The sequence below is a fragment of the Amphiprion ocellaris genome, chromosome 24 (genome assembly GCF_022539595.1).
Source record: "Amphiprion ocellaris isolate individual 3 ecotype Okinawa chromosome 24, ASM2253959v1, whole genome shotgun sequence".
Taxonomy (NCBI): domain Eukaryota; kingdom Metazoa; phylum Chordata; class Actinopteri; family Pomacentridae; genus Amphiprion; species Amphiprion ocellaris.
This window is the reverse complement of record NC_072789.1, coordinates 518,852-536,589: the sequence shown is the minus strand read 5'-3', so window position 1 is coordinate 536,589 and position 17,738 is coordinate 518,852. Positions and strand designations below refer to the sequence as shown.

General features: G+C 41.6%; 2 protein-coding genes across 2 annotated transcripts; one reads left to right on the top strand and one right to left on the bottom strand.

The window, feature by feature from the left end:
* Nucleotides 1–326: 326 nt before the first annotated feature.
* On the top strand, nucleotides 327–9,196 carry slc19a2 (solute carrier family 19 member 2). The gene is made up of 6 exons (XM_023269659.3): nucleotides 327–500; nucleotides 2,320–2,880; nucleotides 2,959–3,205; nucleotides 3,514–3,706; nucleotides 4,326–4,467; nucleotides 5,354–9,196. The coding sequence occupies exons 1-6, from the start codon at nucleotides 378–380 to the stop codon at nucleotides 5,519–5,521; spliced, it is 1,434 nt and encodes a 477-aa protein (XP_023125427.2). The 5' UTR covers nucleotides 327–377; the 3' UTR covers nucleotides 5,522–9,196.
* A 2,155-nt stretch (nucleotides 9,197–11,351) lies between these two features.
* On the bottom strand, nucleotides 11,352–16,567 carry LOC111568148 (DDRGK domain-containing protein 1). The gene is made up of 8 exons (XM_035947871.2): nucleotides 16,348–16,567; nucleotides 14,294–14,443; nucleotides 13,368–13,486; nucleotides 13,175–13,276; nucleotides 12,977–13,099; nucleotides 12,850–12,888; nucleotides 12,669–12,774; nucleotides 11,352–11,712 (listed from the first exon to the last, which is right to left on the bottom strand). Exons 1-8 carry the CDS (start codon nucleotides 16,433–16,435, stop codon nucleotides 11,552–11,554), a joined length of 888 nt encoding a protein of 295 aa, XP_035803764.1. The 5' UTR covers nucleotides 16,436–16,567; the 3' UTR covers nucleotides 11,352–11,551.
* Between the last annotated feature and the right edge of the window lie 1,171 nt (nucleotides 16,568–17,738).

Sequence of the window (17,738 nt, the reverse complement as noted above, 5' to 3'; positions counted from 1 at the left end):
TGGTAACACCTGGAGAAGCCTGTAAAAGTGGTGTACATGTTGAGTCTTCTTTTTATTTTAATTTTTTTTTTCTTTTTTGTATTTATGGCATTGTAATCATAATACTGCAGACGGCACGGTTTTTAGTTCTCTTTCCTTCTAGCTACGGTTGTGCTGTTTCCATAGAGGTGCAGGACTTCATATTGAGGAGAAAACAGAGTAAAAATGTGAGAGAAGCTGCAGTGTTGATGGACTACACATTCTATGGTGTTTGCCGAAGGTGCTGCAGTTCCATATTCTGACCAGCGGGGGGCGGAAGTGTCCCTAACCGTGTCCGTGCTATAAAAGCGGCAGCGCCAGAGAAGAAGAAGCTGCGCGGAGGTCATGCCGTGTCCATCATGTCCGTGTTTTTACCCACTCTGCTGCTCTGCGTTTACGGCTTCTTCTCCAACCTGCGGCCGTCGGAGCCCTTCCTCACCGCCTACCTGATGGGACCGGACAAGAACTTAACGGAAACTCAGGTCAGTTAGCTGCGGTGCTAAAGCTAACATACTAACATCTGACGGCAGATTACGTCACCTGGACCTCAGACACGTTTAATTTAAAGACTGTTTTGGTTTCTTTGTGCAAATGTATGTTTTTTTTTCTCAGCAGCCGAATAGTTTTGGCTTGTTTTATTTTTTTAACTCCACGATAATAACATGTTGAAGTAAAGCAAACTTTCCTCTAGAAAGCTGCTGGATATTACCTGTATATTAACTTTATATTACCTGTATATTACCTGTATTTTACCTGTATATTAACTCTATATTACCTGTGTATTAACTGTGACACCTGGCTAGCTGCTGTGTCAGTATGACTGGTCAAAACATCTGGAACTTTAATGTTGGCTAGTCAAATTCAGATAATTGTGACAAAAACTGATTATCGTCCAGTTTCTATCCATCTATAGGGTCAAACAGTCACATAGTATCAGCATTTTAGGCAAATAAACTCGACTTGATGATGAATTTTAATATTTCTTGTAGTTTATAGTGTTATCAGACCTGACATTTATGGTTTTAGGCAAGGTTATAGTGTTATTTCTGATGTTTAGCCTGTATATGTGTGGTATGTTAATGATTAGAAACTAAACGGCAATTAACATTATAAAATAATGAACAATTATCCTATTAGCTCTAATTACTAAATTATAACCCTCATGAATGAAATCTAATTATTTTTGAAGGGATTAATCACAGTTCAGCAAAAATGTAGATGATGCAATCTTTTTTTAGCAGGTGGAAAACTACAAATGAGTTGAATTGGTCCTTTTAAATCTATTTCAGAAGGTAGAAACAGCTGGATTGGTTGAAATATGGGACAGAGAGCAGGTAAAATAAAGCAGTTTGCCATATTGAGTTTCTTGCCGTTTGAGTTTGTGGCACTGCTGAGTTTTACTGCATTATACAGAGAGTTGTTACGGACAAAAACAACATACCTAAACCCATATTAAACTCCACGTTCCTGCAGCCAGACATGATAACACTGTGAATGTTTTCAGAGCTGTGTCCCAGCAGAAGGACAACTTCATAATATGAGGCCTGTTTTCAGCCCAATCTGCCTTGGACAGAATAATCCCTTGTGAAAAACGACTGAATGCTTTTGGATTTCTTGTTAATCCTTAAATAATTACCTCCATCAAGTCCTGAGCTGAAAACTGTGATGTTTTTCCACTGAATGCGTCAGTGCTGCTGGACTCTACTGACGTTACAGTAACTGTCCTCTATCCGTCATTTGTCCGACCACAGTCTGGAAATAAAGGAGATTAATGAGCAGATTCCAACAACAACAACACCTGATTTTCAATTTCAGAAAATATAGAGTACAACTGGGTCAGGCTGGGCAAGTAATCAAATAATTATCAAATTAATTCATCCATATGGGCTGTCAGTCTGCCCTTCATGCTGCTTTTACTTGTTTGTTCACATCCACTAAGGTTTGGCTGAAGGACTTGTCATCCTCCCTCCTAACAAGCAGCCAGCCGTTTAACTGATGTAAATCAGAGATGAGGAACAACAAGATAATTGGTACAAAGCTGTCAGTTGTGTTGCAACACTCTGAAGTAAAGCCAAATGAAAATACTGCAAGAAAACGTCACCAATTAATTTTAACCCTTTAAAACAAACGGAGAACGTGTCGAGTCCAGGAGTCAGTAACAGGAGGATTCTCCAGGACAAACTCATCTACAGCTTTCCAATGCAAACAAACCAGGACTCCATAGAAAGCTCCGTTGTTACTGAGAGGATTGACATAAAGTACATTTTAATGTTATTTCTGCCAATCTTCTGTCTTGTGCAGGTTGTGAATGAGATCTATCCCATATGGACGTATTCCTACTTGGTGCTGCTGTTCCCCATCTTCCTGGTCACCGACTACCTCCGCTACAAGCCTGTTCTGCTGCTGCAGGCCTCCAGCCTGGTGGTCACCTACGTGATGCTGTGGAAGGCCGAGGGTCTGCTGGCCATGCAGCTCCTGGAGTTCTTCTTTGGGTTGGCCACAGCTTCGGATGTGGCCTACTACTCGTACATCTACAGCGTGGTGGAGCCGGAGCACTACCAGAGAGTGACGGGTTACTGTCGCAGCATCACCCTGTTCGGATCGGCCGCCGGGTCTCTGGCCGGACAGCTTCTGTTCTCTGTGGCCAAAGTCCAGCTGCTTCATCTCGTCATCTTCACGCTGGCGTCGGCCGGCGTGGCCTTCCTCGCCCCCTGGTTCCTCCCGATGCCCAAGAGGAGTTTGTTCTTCCACAAGAGTCCAGGAGCAGCGGAGGAGAGGCCTGGCAGCAGGAGCAGCTCACAGATGGAGAAGACCGAGGATCTGGAGAACAAAATGCCTCTGAACATCCAGGAGTCCACCACGGTGAGTGAAGAGCTGCTTTATCCAGGTCCAGCCAAGGCTAGGAACAGGATTGAAACATGTGGCCATGTCTCTTTGCAGATGTCCAGGTCCTCTGAGGCTGAGAGGCGCCACAGTGGTCTGAAGGAAGTGTTGCGGGTTTTGTTTGAAGACTTTGTTCAGTGCTACAGATGTGGTCCTCTGCTGGCCTGGTCGCTGTGGTGGGCTTTGGCCACCTGTGGCTACTTCCAGGTCGTCAACTACGCTCAGGCTCTGTGGGAGAACGTCCGACCTTCCAAGAATTATGAAATCTACAACGGCTACGTGGAGACGCTGTCCACGCTGCTCGGTGAGGCTGCTGTTGGTTCCATTTAGAAATTATCCTGGGCTCCAGATTCAGCATGTTGTTGGATGGAAGAAGTTTTAAAATGAAGCTCTACTAGTCTGCCTCCTCTATGCTGTTAATCAGTGGAGTTGAGGTTATTTAGTGAGCAGTGTTTGTTATTTAGTGAGTAGTCTTCTTGATGGTACTTCTGCTGCCCTACGGGAGGTCTGGCTGCTCTGCTGGCTCTTCTGTGAGGTTATTTAGTGAGCAGTATTAGTGACCATCGTTCTGCTGTGAGGTTATCTAGTGACCATCGTTCTGCTGCCCTACAGGAGCTCTGGCTGCTCTGCTGGTCGGCTGCCTGCCAGTGTCCTGGGCTGTGTGGGGGGAGATGGCTTTGTTTCTTCTCTCACTGCTGATGGCTGCCTGTGTGTTTGTCATGGACACGGTGAAGGACATCTGGCTATGCTACAGCTCCTACGTCCTCTTCAGAGCCACGTACATGCTGCTCATCACGGTGGCCACGTGAGTACAGAAACACTAAATGACACCAATGAAAGACTTTATCTTGACTGTTTCAAACACTGCAGTGGGTTCATGGTGCCACTAACTTATTGTATTTACATTATTTATTGAATACCTGCAGTGTTTTTTATAATAAATACGTAATAAACTAGTGTGTATGTTTGTCATTCCCAAAATGAAAGAATGGTTTACAGTGTTAGAGGGACAGTATATTAGAGATGAGGTATTCTATTACTCTGTCAGACTTTCTTCATCTCTTAATCTCCCGTGTGTTATTAGTAGTGCATTTCACTGATAAGTCAACAGAGAAGAAGAAAGACAGTAACAGGAAACTTGTGTAATTGTACTCCAGATTGCAGAAACCAGTGATTGTAACCTTTAGAGCTGTTTGTTCAAACTGTTTGAAGTGAGTTCCACATTCATCTCCAGGATCTTAAAGTGTGGGAACGCTGCTGAACCCTTCCAATAAATAAATGTGAGCTTAGATAAACAGCAGTGGTGGATCACTCACTGTTTGCTTTCTCTTGTTTCTTTTAGTTCAGTGTTTGGTGGGTTGACTTCTTTATCAGCTTTTAATAAAGTATTCTCTGGACTTTCTTCTTGCTTCCTGACTGCTCAGGTTCCAGATTGCAGCCAGCCTCAGCATGCAGCGCTACGCCCTGGTGTTTGGAGTCAACACCTTCGTAGCTCTGCTGCTGCAGACGCTGCTCACTGTGGTGGTGGTGGACACAGCAGGCCTCGGCCTCAACGTTTACACTCAGGTGAGGAGCTACAACATCTACACTACCTGTCCAAAAAAAAGTCTCCACCTGGATTTAACTGAACAAACAGGTCAGATCCTTCCATTGGATAATTACTGCAGTGATGACAAAAACTTCTTTAACACTAGCTGATGCAGGGAGGAGCTTCTCATTTCTAACCAACCATGTCAGAAGACACATCCTGTGGTCATGGAAAGGATGTTAATCTGTCTCACAAGGGTCAAATTATTGGCCTGCATCAAGCAAAGACAACAACTAAGGAGATGAAATGACTAAAATCAGGTTAAGAACCGTCCAATGCATCATTAAAACCTGAAGGATAGTGGAGAACCATCATCTTCAGGAACTAATGTGGTCTGATGAGTCCAGATTTACCCTGTTCCAGAGTGATGGGGGCATCAGGGTAAGAAGAGAGGAAGATGAAGTGATGCCCTCATCATGGCTAGTGGGGGTTTAGGGTTATGATCTGGGTTTGGTCAGGTTCACCAACATTATGTTCCCAAAGAATGAGGTCAGCTGATACCTGAAGATATTGAAGGACCAGGTCTTTCCATCAGTGGAGCTTTTCTTCCCTTGACTTTGTGCAGCGGTCTGACTCTCCCATCATCAGTGTTAGATCTTGGTAGAAAATTAGTCCAACTCTGGACAGAAATAAATGCTGTGACGTTGCAGAAGCTTATTGAAACGATGCACAGAGAATGAGAGCCGTACTCAGAGCTAAAGGTGGTCCAATGAAATATCAGAGTGAGACTTTCTTTTTGGACAGGCAGTATAAATGTCCTCATCCCTCCACACTCTGTCTCCTTGGACACCATTGAGGTAACTGTACAGTCCTGTCTGCCTCATCAGTGTGGATCTGATTGGTTGTTTTGTTTCCTCTCCTCAGTTCCTCATCTATGGCGCCTACTTTGCCGTCATTTCTGTGATCTTCCTCCTCGCTGGGCTTTGCAAACTGGCCTCCAGGAGGCGCTCTGAGCAGGAGGTCCTGACCAACGGCCGAGCAGAAACAGAATCAGACTCTCCTTCCAGCAGCGAGGCAGCCTCCTGCAGATAGCACTGAATAATGATTAGTTCTCACGTACAAACGCACCAAAGGTGAGTGAGCACAGGTCATCAGGTGAGCTCCAATCATCTCGTCAGCCACTTACTGTCCAATGAGAATGTGACCCAGTAGAAAGTAGATGTCTCTAGAACTACTGTAGGATGCTCACTATGTATTTACCAACACTTTCTGCTTAAAACACAAGCTGCATCACTCCATGTTAGCCAGCAGGTGAAAGACCTCCAAAACGAGCTAAATGGCCTCGACACGTCAGTGTGTATGTTTAATAAAACGGCTGCTGGGACCTCTTCTTTAACAGAAAACGAGAGCACTGAGACTGAAATATACCAAAAATACATCCAAAAAAATTATATTCAACACATTGATGGATGTTTCTAGTGCTGTTGCATGTCTGTGGGTAGAAATACCTCCATCCGCACGCTAACGGTTAATCAGCTGCTGACTGTTGGTTCAGAAAATAGTTAAAAACTGCATTCCTGGTATGAATATTACTAAACTAATGGGGATGATCCTGAGCTGTTCCATCTGCCACTGAGATATAACAACACTGAGCTAATCGATCCTGGTTTGATTTAAAGTGGAGGTCATTAAACGTCTCAGAAGACTTTATCATCGTGCCCTTTTACTAGCTAGCTACTAGCGACGATGCTCTGCCTGCTACAAAACAAAGACTTCAACTGCAAAAAAAAAGGTCAATGCAGCTTTAAAAGCATCACAGATAAAAGGCTTCATCCTGCACTTTATAAATGTATGGAAATCCTTCTCTGTCATTTCCAGCTTAGTGAAGCTGACGCCTTAGACTCGATATAATCAAAGTTAAATGAGCACCTTTACTTTTATCACCAGCCAAAAAACATGTTTGTGTCTTTATTTATTAGTTCCTCCTGTAACCACACAAAGACTGTCTGTTGTTCTATCGTTGACACAAACTTAAATCTGGTTGTATATCTACTGATTATCAGGCCTTTTTGTGTCTGTCTTGAAGCTACAAATGTTCACGGTTTATTTCTATATAGATGTTTATGACTGCTGGATTACTGTTGCTGTATTTGGAGAAAGTGCCTGAAACGTTTTTTTAAAAAATGTGGGGCTGCTTTGGGGTTTTTGTTTTGTTTTTTCAATGAAAATCTATTTTTTGTCAACAAATCCAGTGAAATAACCAAAAGTGTTGTTCTGGTTCTCACTGGTTCCTTCTGAAGACAAAAACCTTTAAAAATAAAACTAAACTGCTGAGTTTTTCAAACAGATTAACGCTGTAGTTTGCGTCCAATGTGACTTAAAGCAAACGCTTCTTTCAGCAGTAGATATCTAATATGTGTGTGGAGCTTTCTGTAACATTTCCTGTTGTTAGGATCAGTTTAGCCTTGGTTTGACTTTGGGATTTGTTGACGGAAAAAAATGTGGAATATCACCACGTTACTTTAAGAGTAAAAGTGATGACCAAACTATTGTCTTGCATCAGTCCAATCAATTTAGAAGACATAAAAAGCCAAAAGGGGCCAAATATAAACTAGATGTTGCTGTGATTGTACCAACCTAGAGCCCTGCTATAGACAGGTGACAAATTAAAGGAAAAACCAACCTTTAGCGTCTTAAAGCCGGAACAGCTTCAATGCTCTTCAGCTTTGATTGTTCAGGTCTATAGAACTCAACTAGAGGGATGGGATAGAAATTTATTTAATAATTTAGGCATTTTTGTGTTTTCATTGTGGTGGTGGGCAAGTGGACTCAAACGATACCAGCTAAATGCCCCCAGAGCACAACAGATTCCTTTTCCTTGAATTTGTCACCCGTCTGCAGCTTGTGAAGGCAGCCAGGCGTTATATTCCAATGTCTAGTTTTTAGTAAGTGTCGCTCCATGTCTACAGAAAGTACAGATATCAGCCTTGAAGTGTTTCAGAAGTTGTACTTTTGCTCAGCAGCACAATCACAAAACGACAGAGTTTGCCTTTTCAGAGAAGGAAGAGCTGGTTTCTGTGTCGGTGTCAAGGTTTCTACTGGGAGATAAGCAGTGACTGTTGAGTCCTGTGTGATAAAGTCTGAAGAATAAATGGACCAAATGTCCAAACGTAGATGCAACACATTTCACATCTGGTCTGAGATGTTTAGATCTAATGAGAGCATTTCAAAACTAATGTTAGATTCACTCTCTGAACCCCGACACCTGCCGACGGATTTTATCTTTAAAAAAAAGGAAAAAAAATCACCAAAATTCTTCTATCCATCATAGAAGGAAACTAGTAAAAACAGAAAAATTGGAATTTCTTCATTTTTGTTTAACTAACCATGTGTGATGTGCAGATCTACACCACTGTTCAACAGTTTGGGGTCATCCAGACAATTCAAGGGTTTTCTAATCATCAATGAGCCTTTCAACACCATTAGCTAACACAATGTAGCATTAGAACACAGGAGTGATGGTTGCTGGAAATGTTCCTCTGTACCCCTATGGAGATATTCCATGAAACATTTCCAGCTACAATAGTCATTTACCACATTAACAATGTCTACACTGGATTTATCATTCATTTCATGTGATCTTCATTGAAAAAAAAATGCTTTTCTTTCTAAAATAAGGACATTTCTAAGAGACTCGAAACTTCTGAACGGTACTGGACATCTGGAAAATTAACTAAAATAAACTTAAAATCACTTTATTCTGCATGTCTCGTTTGAATATTAACATAAAATAAAGAGTTTGCTAGAAACCGTTTCTGTAAAAAACAAAAAATTTAGAACTCTTCTGCGCAACAAAGACGCTGGGACTGATTGAGGTGCAACTGATCGTCTCATTACAGAAATTCTTCGATTATTTGCCTGAACTGCAGGCAGCATTTCCACAGAGCAGAGAGAAGACGAGTAAAGAAACAAATCTAAGCAGTAAAATATAATTACAGAATGTAGCGCTACCATTTTATTTTGTTAGGGTTCATGTTGCACAAGCTGATTTGAGGTTATAAAATGAATAATCATGGTTGTTCTGTTTCTACAGAGGTGCAGGATTTTATATAAAAATGAGCCTACAGTGAGGAAAAATGTGACAGAAAAAAACTGTTCAAGTCTGAAATAGTTTATACTGCACATGGAATAATGAATTCAAATGAAATTCAGACTCCTACAAGTGAAAATGCTTTTCTAAAATGAATTAACTTTTATTTAAGCTGAAAGAAAAACATATTTGTCACTAATTGTGAGTATCTGAGGGGATAAGTGAATGTATTCCAGACATTTGGCCTAAATGGTGCCTCTACTTTCTCCTCTCCAAGGTTCCTCAGATTATATTTCCTTCTTTTCAGACCCTCTGACATCTCATTAGACTGATGCAGTGAAATGTGGCTCTCAGATCAGTGTGGATGTGTCCATTCCAGGTTTTGGTGAAAGTTGTTTGTGCTGTTATCAGATGTGTTCATACATGAACTCCTGAGTGTGGAGTTTACCTACTGAAAGGTGTGTGTTGACCTAAATATCTGTGTTAATCCCCCACCATACATACGCACAAAAACACATGAAGCACTTGAAGTTTCTGAGTTGATGTCTTTGCAATAAGTGTCATAAAGAAATCAACTGTTTTGCCCAATAATGCTGCTTCTGGTGTCAAGTCAGCTGTTGTTTTTGTGTTTTATAATCATTCTGTTTATCCTGAAATAAACCTTTTTTAAAAAGTAACACTACTCATCAGTTGTTTTCTTGACAAAACATTCTGTTAATATTCTAACAGTTCTACCTCAGACTGGACTGTTGCTTGTTTTAAAGGTGTTGGACACAATACTGACTTCTTATCAAGCATCTAGTGATTACCTTAAAGTTTACAGTTCTAGTGATAATATGAATGTGGGACCCAAACTGTGTTGTGTCTGAATCTGTGCTTTTCCTGGTGTAAACTAAAAATATAGCATCCAGCATGTACTCTGTTTTCTGCCAACAATCCTTCACTGCAGTGATGATGCTAAATAATGATTAATAAATGTCTGGAACCAGCACTCATTCCCTTCTCTTGACACATCAGTCTATTATTACTGTGCAGTAAATTTAAACTTCAGACGCTCCAGCCCATCTGGTACATGTTGAGATCTTTCAGTGTCTCCATTTAAACCCATCCTGGACTGCAGTAATTCTACTGACAGAAATCGTCACCTATCAGTACATTGTGCTGCCTGAACACACTGATCTGGCTCGACTGGATAAACAAGTAGCTCCACAGAAAATGACTGTTGAATCCTCCATTGTTCTGGAAACATCAGGCAGGTTTACAAGGAGTAAGTGATGAAAAACAGCATTGATAAATGGGCCTCTGTTTGGTTTGGTTCACTCATTATTCAGCCTCCAACAGCTTCTCTGAGTTCTGATACTGAAGTTCTTCATGAAACATGACCAGGTTAAAATAAACATGTTCTGTTCATTTTTAGGTGAAAGGATTAAATAGAACCCAAGCCACTAATAGTCTGGGAATTTTTATAAGTTTATAGAAGCTCCAGCTTTGGTTCTTGAAGCCCTCAGTGGATTTAGAGGTCAGTGTGGGATCTTTGTCCTGCTGTACACAATCTACACTTATTTAGTGGGAAATATACAGAATATATCCCCTTTGCTCCCTGTAAGTCGTGTAATCTGATCCGTTCCAACCCCACAGTGTTTAGAATAACATCCCATCCTCCAGGTATGATATCCTGATTCTCCTAACTGGAATTCTGAATGGATGCTGGTTTTATTCCTTTGGGAATCAAGAGAAAGAAAGACCTGACTGGATCTACAGACATCCAGATAAAGACACTTCAACTGGTCAATGTTCACACCTGTCCTACACTCGTAATTCTCTTCCTCATTATTCCTCCTGTCATTTCTGTGCTCTCCTTCCTGTCGTTTTACTTTGTGTTCCATGTTCTCTTCGTTATCTGGGTCCTCTCCTTCCTCTTCTATGTCCTCCTGGGCCTCCTCTTCCTCCTACTGATCATCCAGATGCTCTTCTTGTTGATCTGGTTTCCAGCCATCACTGTCCCAAAGCAGAATCTTTCCTCGCTCTAAACAGTTGTCAAGGAGTTCTTTCTTTCTCTTTTTTAGTTAAATGCTGCTCCTTTTCCCCAAACACACCCCTGGTAACTGGAGCAAAGAACTTAGTGACATTTAAGAAGCTTCAGCCCTGTTTACTGCCGTTAGTCTTTAACAAACCTGATTAACACTGAATGTTGCAACACCTCCAACAGCAGTGCAATAAGTTCACACCCACAGGCCTGGAGACTGATGTAATCTGACAGAAATCACCTGCATCTGTGAACGTTTGTGTTGATTTAGAGATTTACACTTCCTTCTTCTCTGGTTAAAAAAAATAAAAAAATGTGACTCAAGTTCCTACAAAAACTGAAAACAAGAAGTCAAGAGGCCTATAGTGGCAGCTAAATATATTCTGGGGAGAGAATCTGTAGAGCTTTATGGGTCAGATATGTAAGACAAAATGATGCTAGCTTCACTAGATTTAGTGAGAGTGTCGCTCTAACAAAGACAAACGATCCTGAGAGAAGCTCGTATTCTGTGTGGTTACCTTGAGGATGCTGCCATCTACTGGTCAGAAGAGTCCAGTCTGGGTGAGGCTGAAACTAACGTCTGCATCTTCTCCCTGTTTTCACAAACACTGACATCAGCACCCACAGGCTTCATTACAGTGATCATTGTCTTCTGGTTTGTTCTGTTTGTGATCCTACAGCTCAGCGCTAACAGAAAACGCAGAAAAACAACAAGATTCAGGTGCCTAGATTCTGGATATTCTATCCTATATGAGCCAGTTACCATGAGTCAAGTCACAGTAAAGACTGAAAGGTGTGAGACATGGTTAAACGTCAAACTTTTATTTTCACAAAAGTGCTGAACGACTGTTTTCATGTTGATGGATTAAAATGTGACAGTCAGTGGGTTAATTATATTCTAGGTGATCCATATGAAGCCCTGCAGGTGAATTAAAGCCGTGATGTTCCTATGAAGTAAACGGTCCACCTGCTGCTGAGGGGAACCTTCAGTTCAGTCCATCTTCCGTCAGGCGGCGCTGCAACTGTCGGGCGTCAGGTTGATGAGGGAGTTACTGGCCTGAGCCAGCTCTGTGATGGAGACTCTTCCTCTCTGTCGGATGAACCGAGCCACAGAGTCCAGCTCCTCGGGGGTGATGGAGATGAACTTCCCTCGGTCATCAATCACACCTGCAGCAGAGCACAGAACGCTAAACCACAGAAAATACACTCAATTTACACTCATACAGCCCCATATCACCACACTCCCACCTCCATGCTTCACTGTCAGGACTATTTATTCACTGTGGCAGCTTTTGCACTAGAAGGACGTCCACTGCAGCTCTGATTAATGAAACTATGATTCATTCTATGGCTCCCAATTAGTGCTGCAGCTGTTTTTAGTTTGTCACAGCTCTTCCTGTGCCCTTTTCCAGTCTCACTATCTGAGTCCTGAATTCCTCTGGCAGTTATTGTCCACATGGAGTCATGATGAAGACAGAAACATTGGTCCAAAAACAGAGAAAATTCCAGTGTTTACAGCTCATTCCTATGGCAATTTTCACATAAGTCGGAACTCCCATAAGTACCTATGTCAGTCACCTCTGTTAACATGGTGGTAAAATCATCGTCTTCCTTGTATAGCACAGCGTGACGAATTTATGGGAGATGGTGACATAACCAGGAAATGCCGTAGGTGGAGGACGTCGTAAACCGAGGACCTGCTGGACTTGTTTTTGACTTTTCATAAGAGCAAATACTCGAGTGTTCAACTTAAAAATAGTGTGGAATCACCAGGTGATTCAGAGGTTGTATACAACAAAGAAAAGCAGCAAATACGAAGCTAGAATTTGAATTTAGCACTTGATTACATTTCTGGTGTTTTTCAAGCACAGCAAAAACCCATCTGAAGTCTAACATGCTAGTTCTACTGACTGGACACACCACACTGTCTGCTTGTTTCTGTATTTCCAGTTTGAACCATGGCATTCTCTCTGCTGCTTCACAAACTTCAGGAGTAAAAGACGGTTTGCTTTTAGAGATTCAAGTTGCTTCCTCCACAGAGACGGGACAGGACTCCTATTTATTCATCAGGAGGATCGTTTCTAATGTTTCTGTCTCTGATCTGAACAGTTTCATCCACTAACCTGTGAGGGAACCTTCAGCTAACAGGTCCTGCAGTCGGGCGATAGCATCCTGTGTCCTCATCCCGAAGTGAGAAGCCAGATCCTCCAGAAGAACCACCTTGGAGCTCTGCAGGACAAAGGGACTGTTCATACTCTGTTCAGATACTTCAGTAGATGTTGAAGTGTGTTCAGTCTGTCTCACCTCGATGTAATGGATGAATTCCTGCAGCAGATTACGTGACTGAAGGTAAAACACAGAAATGATTATTATCTAGAATCTATGAAGACAGAAGATGCAGGTGGAGAAGATACCAGGACAGTGGTCTGACCTGGTCCTCAGACAGCTGCTCCTCCTCTCCCTGGTCTTCTACCACGAAGGACGCTTTCAGTCTTAAGTACTCCTCCTCCTCTCGTCTCTCCTGCTCCTCTTTAGCTCGACGCTCATCCTCCTCCTGAACAAACAGTAGCAGAGTCTCATCTCTCTTCATACGGACTCGGAGAACAAACAGCTGCTGAGAGGCTCAAACCTGTTTCTGCTCCATCAGTCGCTCCTTCTCCTCCTCCTGCCGTCGCTCCTGTTCTCTGAGCTCCTGCATCCTCTTCCTCTCCTCCCTCTCCTCCATCTCCGCCTGAAAATAAAACAGGAAACGTCAGCTTAACACACAGTTTCTTCCTGACTCACAGCGTTAAACAGCAGCTCAGGGTTATCGTCTGTCTCACCTCTCTTTGAGCTTTCTTTGCCTGTTTCTCCTCCAACTTCTTCTGCTTCTTGGCTCCGACCTTTGCAGTCGGCTGGAAGTTCTGTTGCTCCACCTCTTCTTCTTCTACAGGTTCCTCCTCTGAAACCAGAAGCACATTAGTTAAACCTTCTTAGACACCAGACTTTACATACTCAGAAGATACATCTACTGAGATTTCAACTGTCAAGTTTCAGGTTTTCTTCTGAAAAATACTATAGTAATGACGTGACTTTTTTCTGACAAACCAGGATGTTCCTCTCTGTCTGGAGAATGATTTGTAGGACATCTCTGTACACCTCAAGGCTTCAGGGGAAACGTATTTGGCCACAAATTTGATCTTAAACAAAGAACTGCAGCTCCTGCGATGTGGATGCTGTACTGGCCCATATTTAGATTTTGTTAACATTTAGATTAATTGTTAAGTTTTGATTTCCAGCTCAGATTTTTGTAGTTTTTCCCAGTTTGCAGGACGTGTAGGAACCCTGTGATTCTGTTGTGCTTCTGGTTTGACTCTGAGTTTTCCTGCTGAACTCCAGCAGACTGGACTCCTCAGACTGCCAGTTATTTCTGATGATGATGATGTTTTATTTTATGTATTTATGAAAGCAGTCTGACTTGTGGCTACAGTCTCAAACACAAGATGAGCTGAAGCTAATTACAAAACATTTAATACGAGGTTGATGCATAAAAGCCCAAATGGAAGGACACCTTGGGAGTCCCTATTTTCAGTTTTAAAACAATCCAAATTTGCACCAACATTTGAAAGATTCTTCTTCTGCCTTTCATCCACCACTCAAAGTTTCTTGAAGTGCATCCTGGTAGTTTTTGTGTATTCTTACTGACAAACAACCTGCAGTGGAAACATAACTTCCCCTCAGTGGAGGACTAATAAACGCTGGTGTTTACCGTGTTCCACCACTTCTCTCTGTGGTTGTCTGTTGGCCATGGCAGAGGCCAGGTTCCTCCTCCTGCGAGGCATCCTGGCTCCTCGGTCCTCTGCAGCCCTCTGAGGAGGCCCTGCCGCCCGGACAACATCTCTCCGCTGCTCCACATCAGCTGAGCAGAAAACAATCACGCTAATAACCACACAGCACACATTATATACGACAAGGATGCAAAGACTTCACACTGAAAGGAGAGAAAGGCAGTGATATCACCTAAAACATTCATATTATCAGTCATCTACGTCTTCAAAACAACATTTTCTTCTACCTTTTCATATTATACTATTCAAAACACTTGCAAAAACTTCAGAAATATTTAGAGAGAAACACTTTACTGTTTCTAAAATAGCTTCTAGTTAAGATCTGTGCCTTCAGTCCTCATCTGAAGTCTCTTCATTCTGACTCCTGATCAGCTGTGCAGTCACAGAATAAGTAAAATTCAGTTATCTTAAGTGCTTCTGTAAAAGGAACCTAGATTTGTCTTTTGGGTTCTTGAAGATATTTCACCTCTCATCCAAGAGGCTTCTTTAGTTCCAGCTGACCTGTGGGGAGTCCCAGATATTTATTTATACTTCCAAACCAAACAGCTAACAGCCCATTAAGAGCTTAAGATTCACACAGTTGAAGTTTTAAATGGTCATGAAACCACCCTAAACAGGATGACTCAGTTTGTGAAACAGTGGTGAAATTTTCTGGGTATGAAGTAGCATTCTCCTCCGTTTGGAGATGGGAGTTGTAGTTTAACACAGGTGGCTTCCTCAATACCTCTCAAACCATAAGTGGTACAACATCCACACTTCCATACAAATTCCAGAAGAAGACTGAGTAAAATGCAGGAAGCCAAAACACCAGGATGTTCTACTACATCTGGCTGGATTTCGCATGATGCAGACCAGCATGTTTCAGTGTCATTCTGACCCATGATGATCCTCTGTTCAGTAAAACATCACAGCATCTCAAATAGGATAAATGAGCTTCTGCTGCCGAGAGCAAAACAACATATGATGATTTATTTTGTCCTATGAGCTGGCTGCAGGACGGTAACCAGGTTTTAGAGGCTGACGACATCAACTTTCTTAAAACTAAATACATGAGCTTGAAAGGCAGCTGAGGATTATATCTATGGATTTATTTGATTCATTACGAGGTTCTGATTTGTCCTCACCTGCTCCTATATACTGTAATTCCACTAACATGCGCATGTTTGCAAGTTCAGCTCATATTTACAAGCAACAATAGCACAAACACATGAAGTCTTACTCATTTATGCACATGTTTAAAGGTTAAAGTGTAGTAGGTCCTACTTGCATGTATATTAAATGAAAGAGGATAAAGTTTTTTAGGCAGCAGAAGGACGTAGTGAAAGTTAGAGCTCAGCTGGTGTGTTTTATCCTCATCCTAAAACAGATTAGTCTCTGAATGTAGCTGGGTCTTTGGTACACCAGGATGTTGTTAATCAATCAAAGTTTATTTGAATAGTCCTTTACAACAGTCCAAAGGGTGACCAAAGTGCTTTCCAGTGAAATTGTTGTATTTGGAGAAAATAGTTTTCTTAGCAGATAAGCTAAATACAGGATAACATGGTTGTTCCACATCCTCAAAATAAGAAGTCCAGCTGTTTTCTATTGACGCACTTAATTATTACCACGACTGGACAAACTACAGAAACTAGTTTAGCTGTCATATAAACGGAACATCTTTACACCATGTAACATAATCTATAATCAGGACTTGGGTTTATTACTTTAAAGGGACACACTAAGCTATAATTCCAGCTGAGATGTCCCACTGCAGCTTCCGTAGTTCTGAGCTGACGTTGCCTTAAATCGTTCTGAGTAAAGTTCAGCTAAAAACTCTACGGCTTTTATCACCAGTGTAACATTAAATCTCCTAAATATTCGCTCTCACACCACAGAATGTCTAATAAACCTCACAAACTAACCGTACAAACCCAATGTTTCAGCTCCAGCTGTTGTGCTAGCAGCTAGCATTAGCTTAGCCGTGTTAGCTTCTTACCTTCCTCAGTTTTTCTCCGCAGCTTCACCGCGAACACGATGAGAAGGATGAGGATAGCAGCCGCTATCATATACAGAGCGATATCCATGGCTGTACTGTGATGTATTCCACTGAATTAAATCACTATTTTCCTCCAGAGTTCATAGCGAAGGCCGCTAGCCTCCACACTTGCTGCTGCTTCTTCTTCCCTGTGTTTAGTGCCGGAGCGGAATTAGAGCTGCACACCGCCACCTGCTGGACCGGAAGTTATAGATTCATGACAATAAATAATTAAAGGAGGATTCTTTTAATAATTAAATGCAGCAAATCCTGAACCTAATTAGTTTCATTCCTGGATTCATTCATAAAACCTCTCCTCCATTTGTTTTATTTATTTGTCTGTATTTCCTGTCAACTCCACCTCTCTTTCCCTCCAAAGGCTGCGAGGACAACTCAATTTAAATTTCCAACTCAAAATTTTATTTTCCTTCTAGTTAGTTGGTCATAGTATTTCAATAGGTTGTAAACCTTTAAAGACAGAGAAACAACGTTCATACCATCAAACACAGAACCAAAAAGTTGGCATATTAGTCACTTAACCATTTAAATCAACCAATCATACAGTGCAGTTAACATAAACTTGGCCATATCAAGAAACATTTCAAATCACCAAGAAAGCAAATAAACATTTCACCAACCATTGGCATCTTTGGACTGAATCCATGAGTGGACTTGGATCTTCTTTGTTCTTTCCTCGTGTTTCTCTTCTGAAGATTGTTTGCCTAACTGACTGAGCTTCCCCTACTCCTTCCCAGGTGCTCTAAATCAGTGCTCACTGATCAGGTGTCAAGCACCAGGTGTCAGGTACCTCCTTGCTGCTACCAGTGCATTCTGGGAAGTGTAGTTTTTTAGGTCCCATGTCCTGAGATTCAGCTCAACAACCATGCAAGCGTTAATATAAAATAAATGTAAATATTATTACTTATACATTTACATTTTGAATAAATACAGCTTACTTGACCCAAAACTGTGTTGTTTTTGTTTATCTACATTATATAATACAGTTAGAAAACCTGTGATCACTGAATAAAAATCCTATTAACCTAAATGCACGAACCTGATTATAAAATGAGCTGTGAATGCCACAACTTTAATACTTTTAGACCTAAAAGCTGTGTCTATCTGCATGTCTGCATCATGGCTCCACATGGAAAAGAATCACCAGAGAAATTAAAAACATCTGATTGCAGGTCTTCACAAAAATGGAAGAAGGAAGAAAGAAATCAGTGGAGAGACAGCTGCAGCAGTAATCAGGAGGTAAGAATGAACCGTAGGACCACTAATCAGAGCTGGAGGGTCGTCTACCTAAAATAACACCACAGATTGGGTATTACTGGCACAATCTAGCTCTG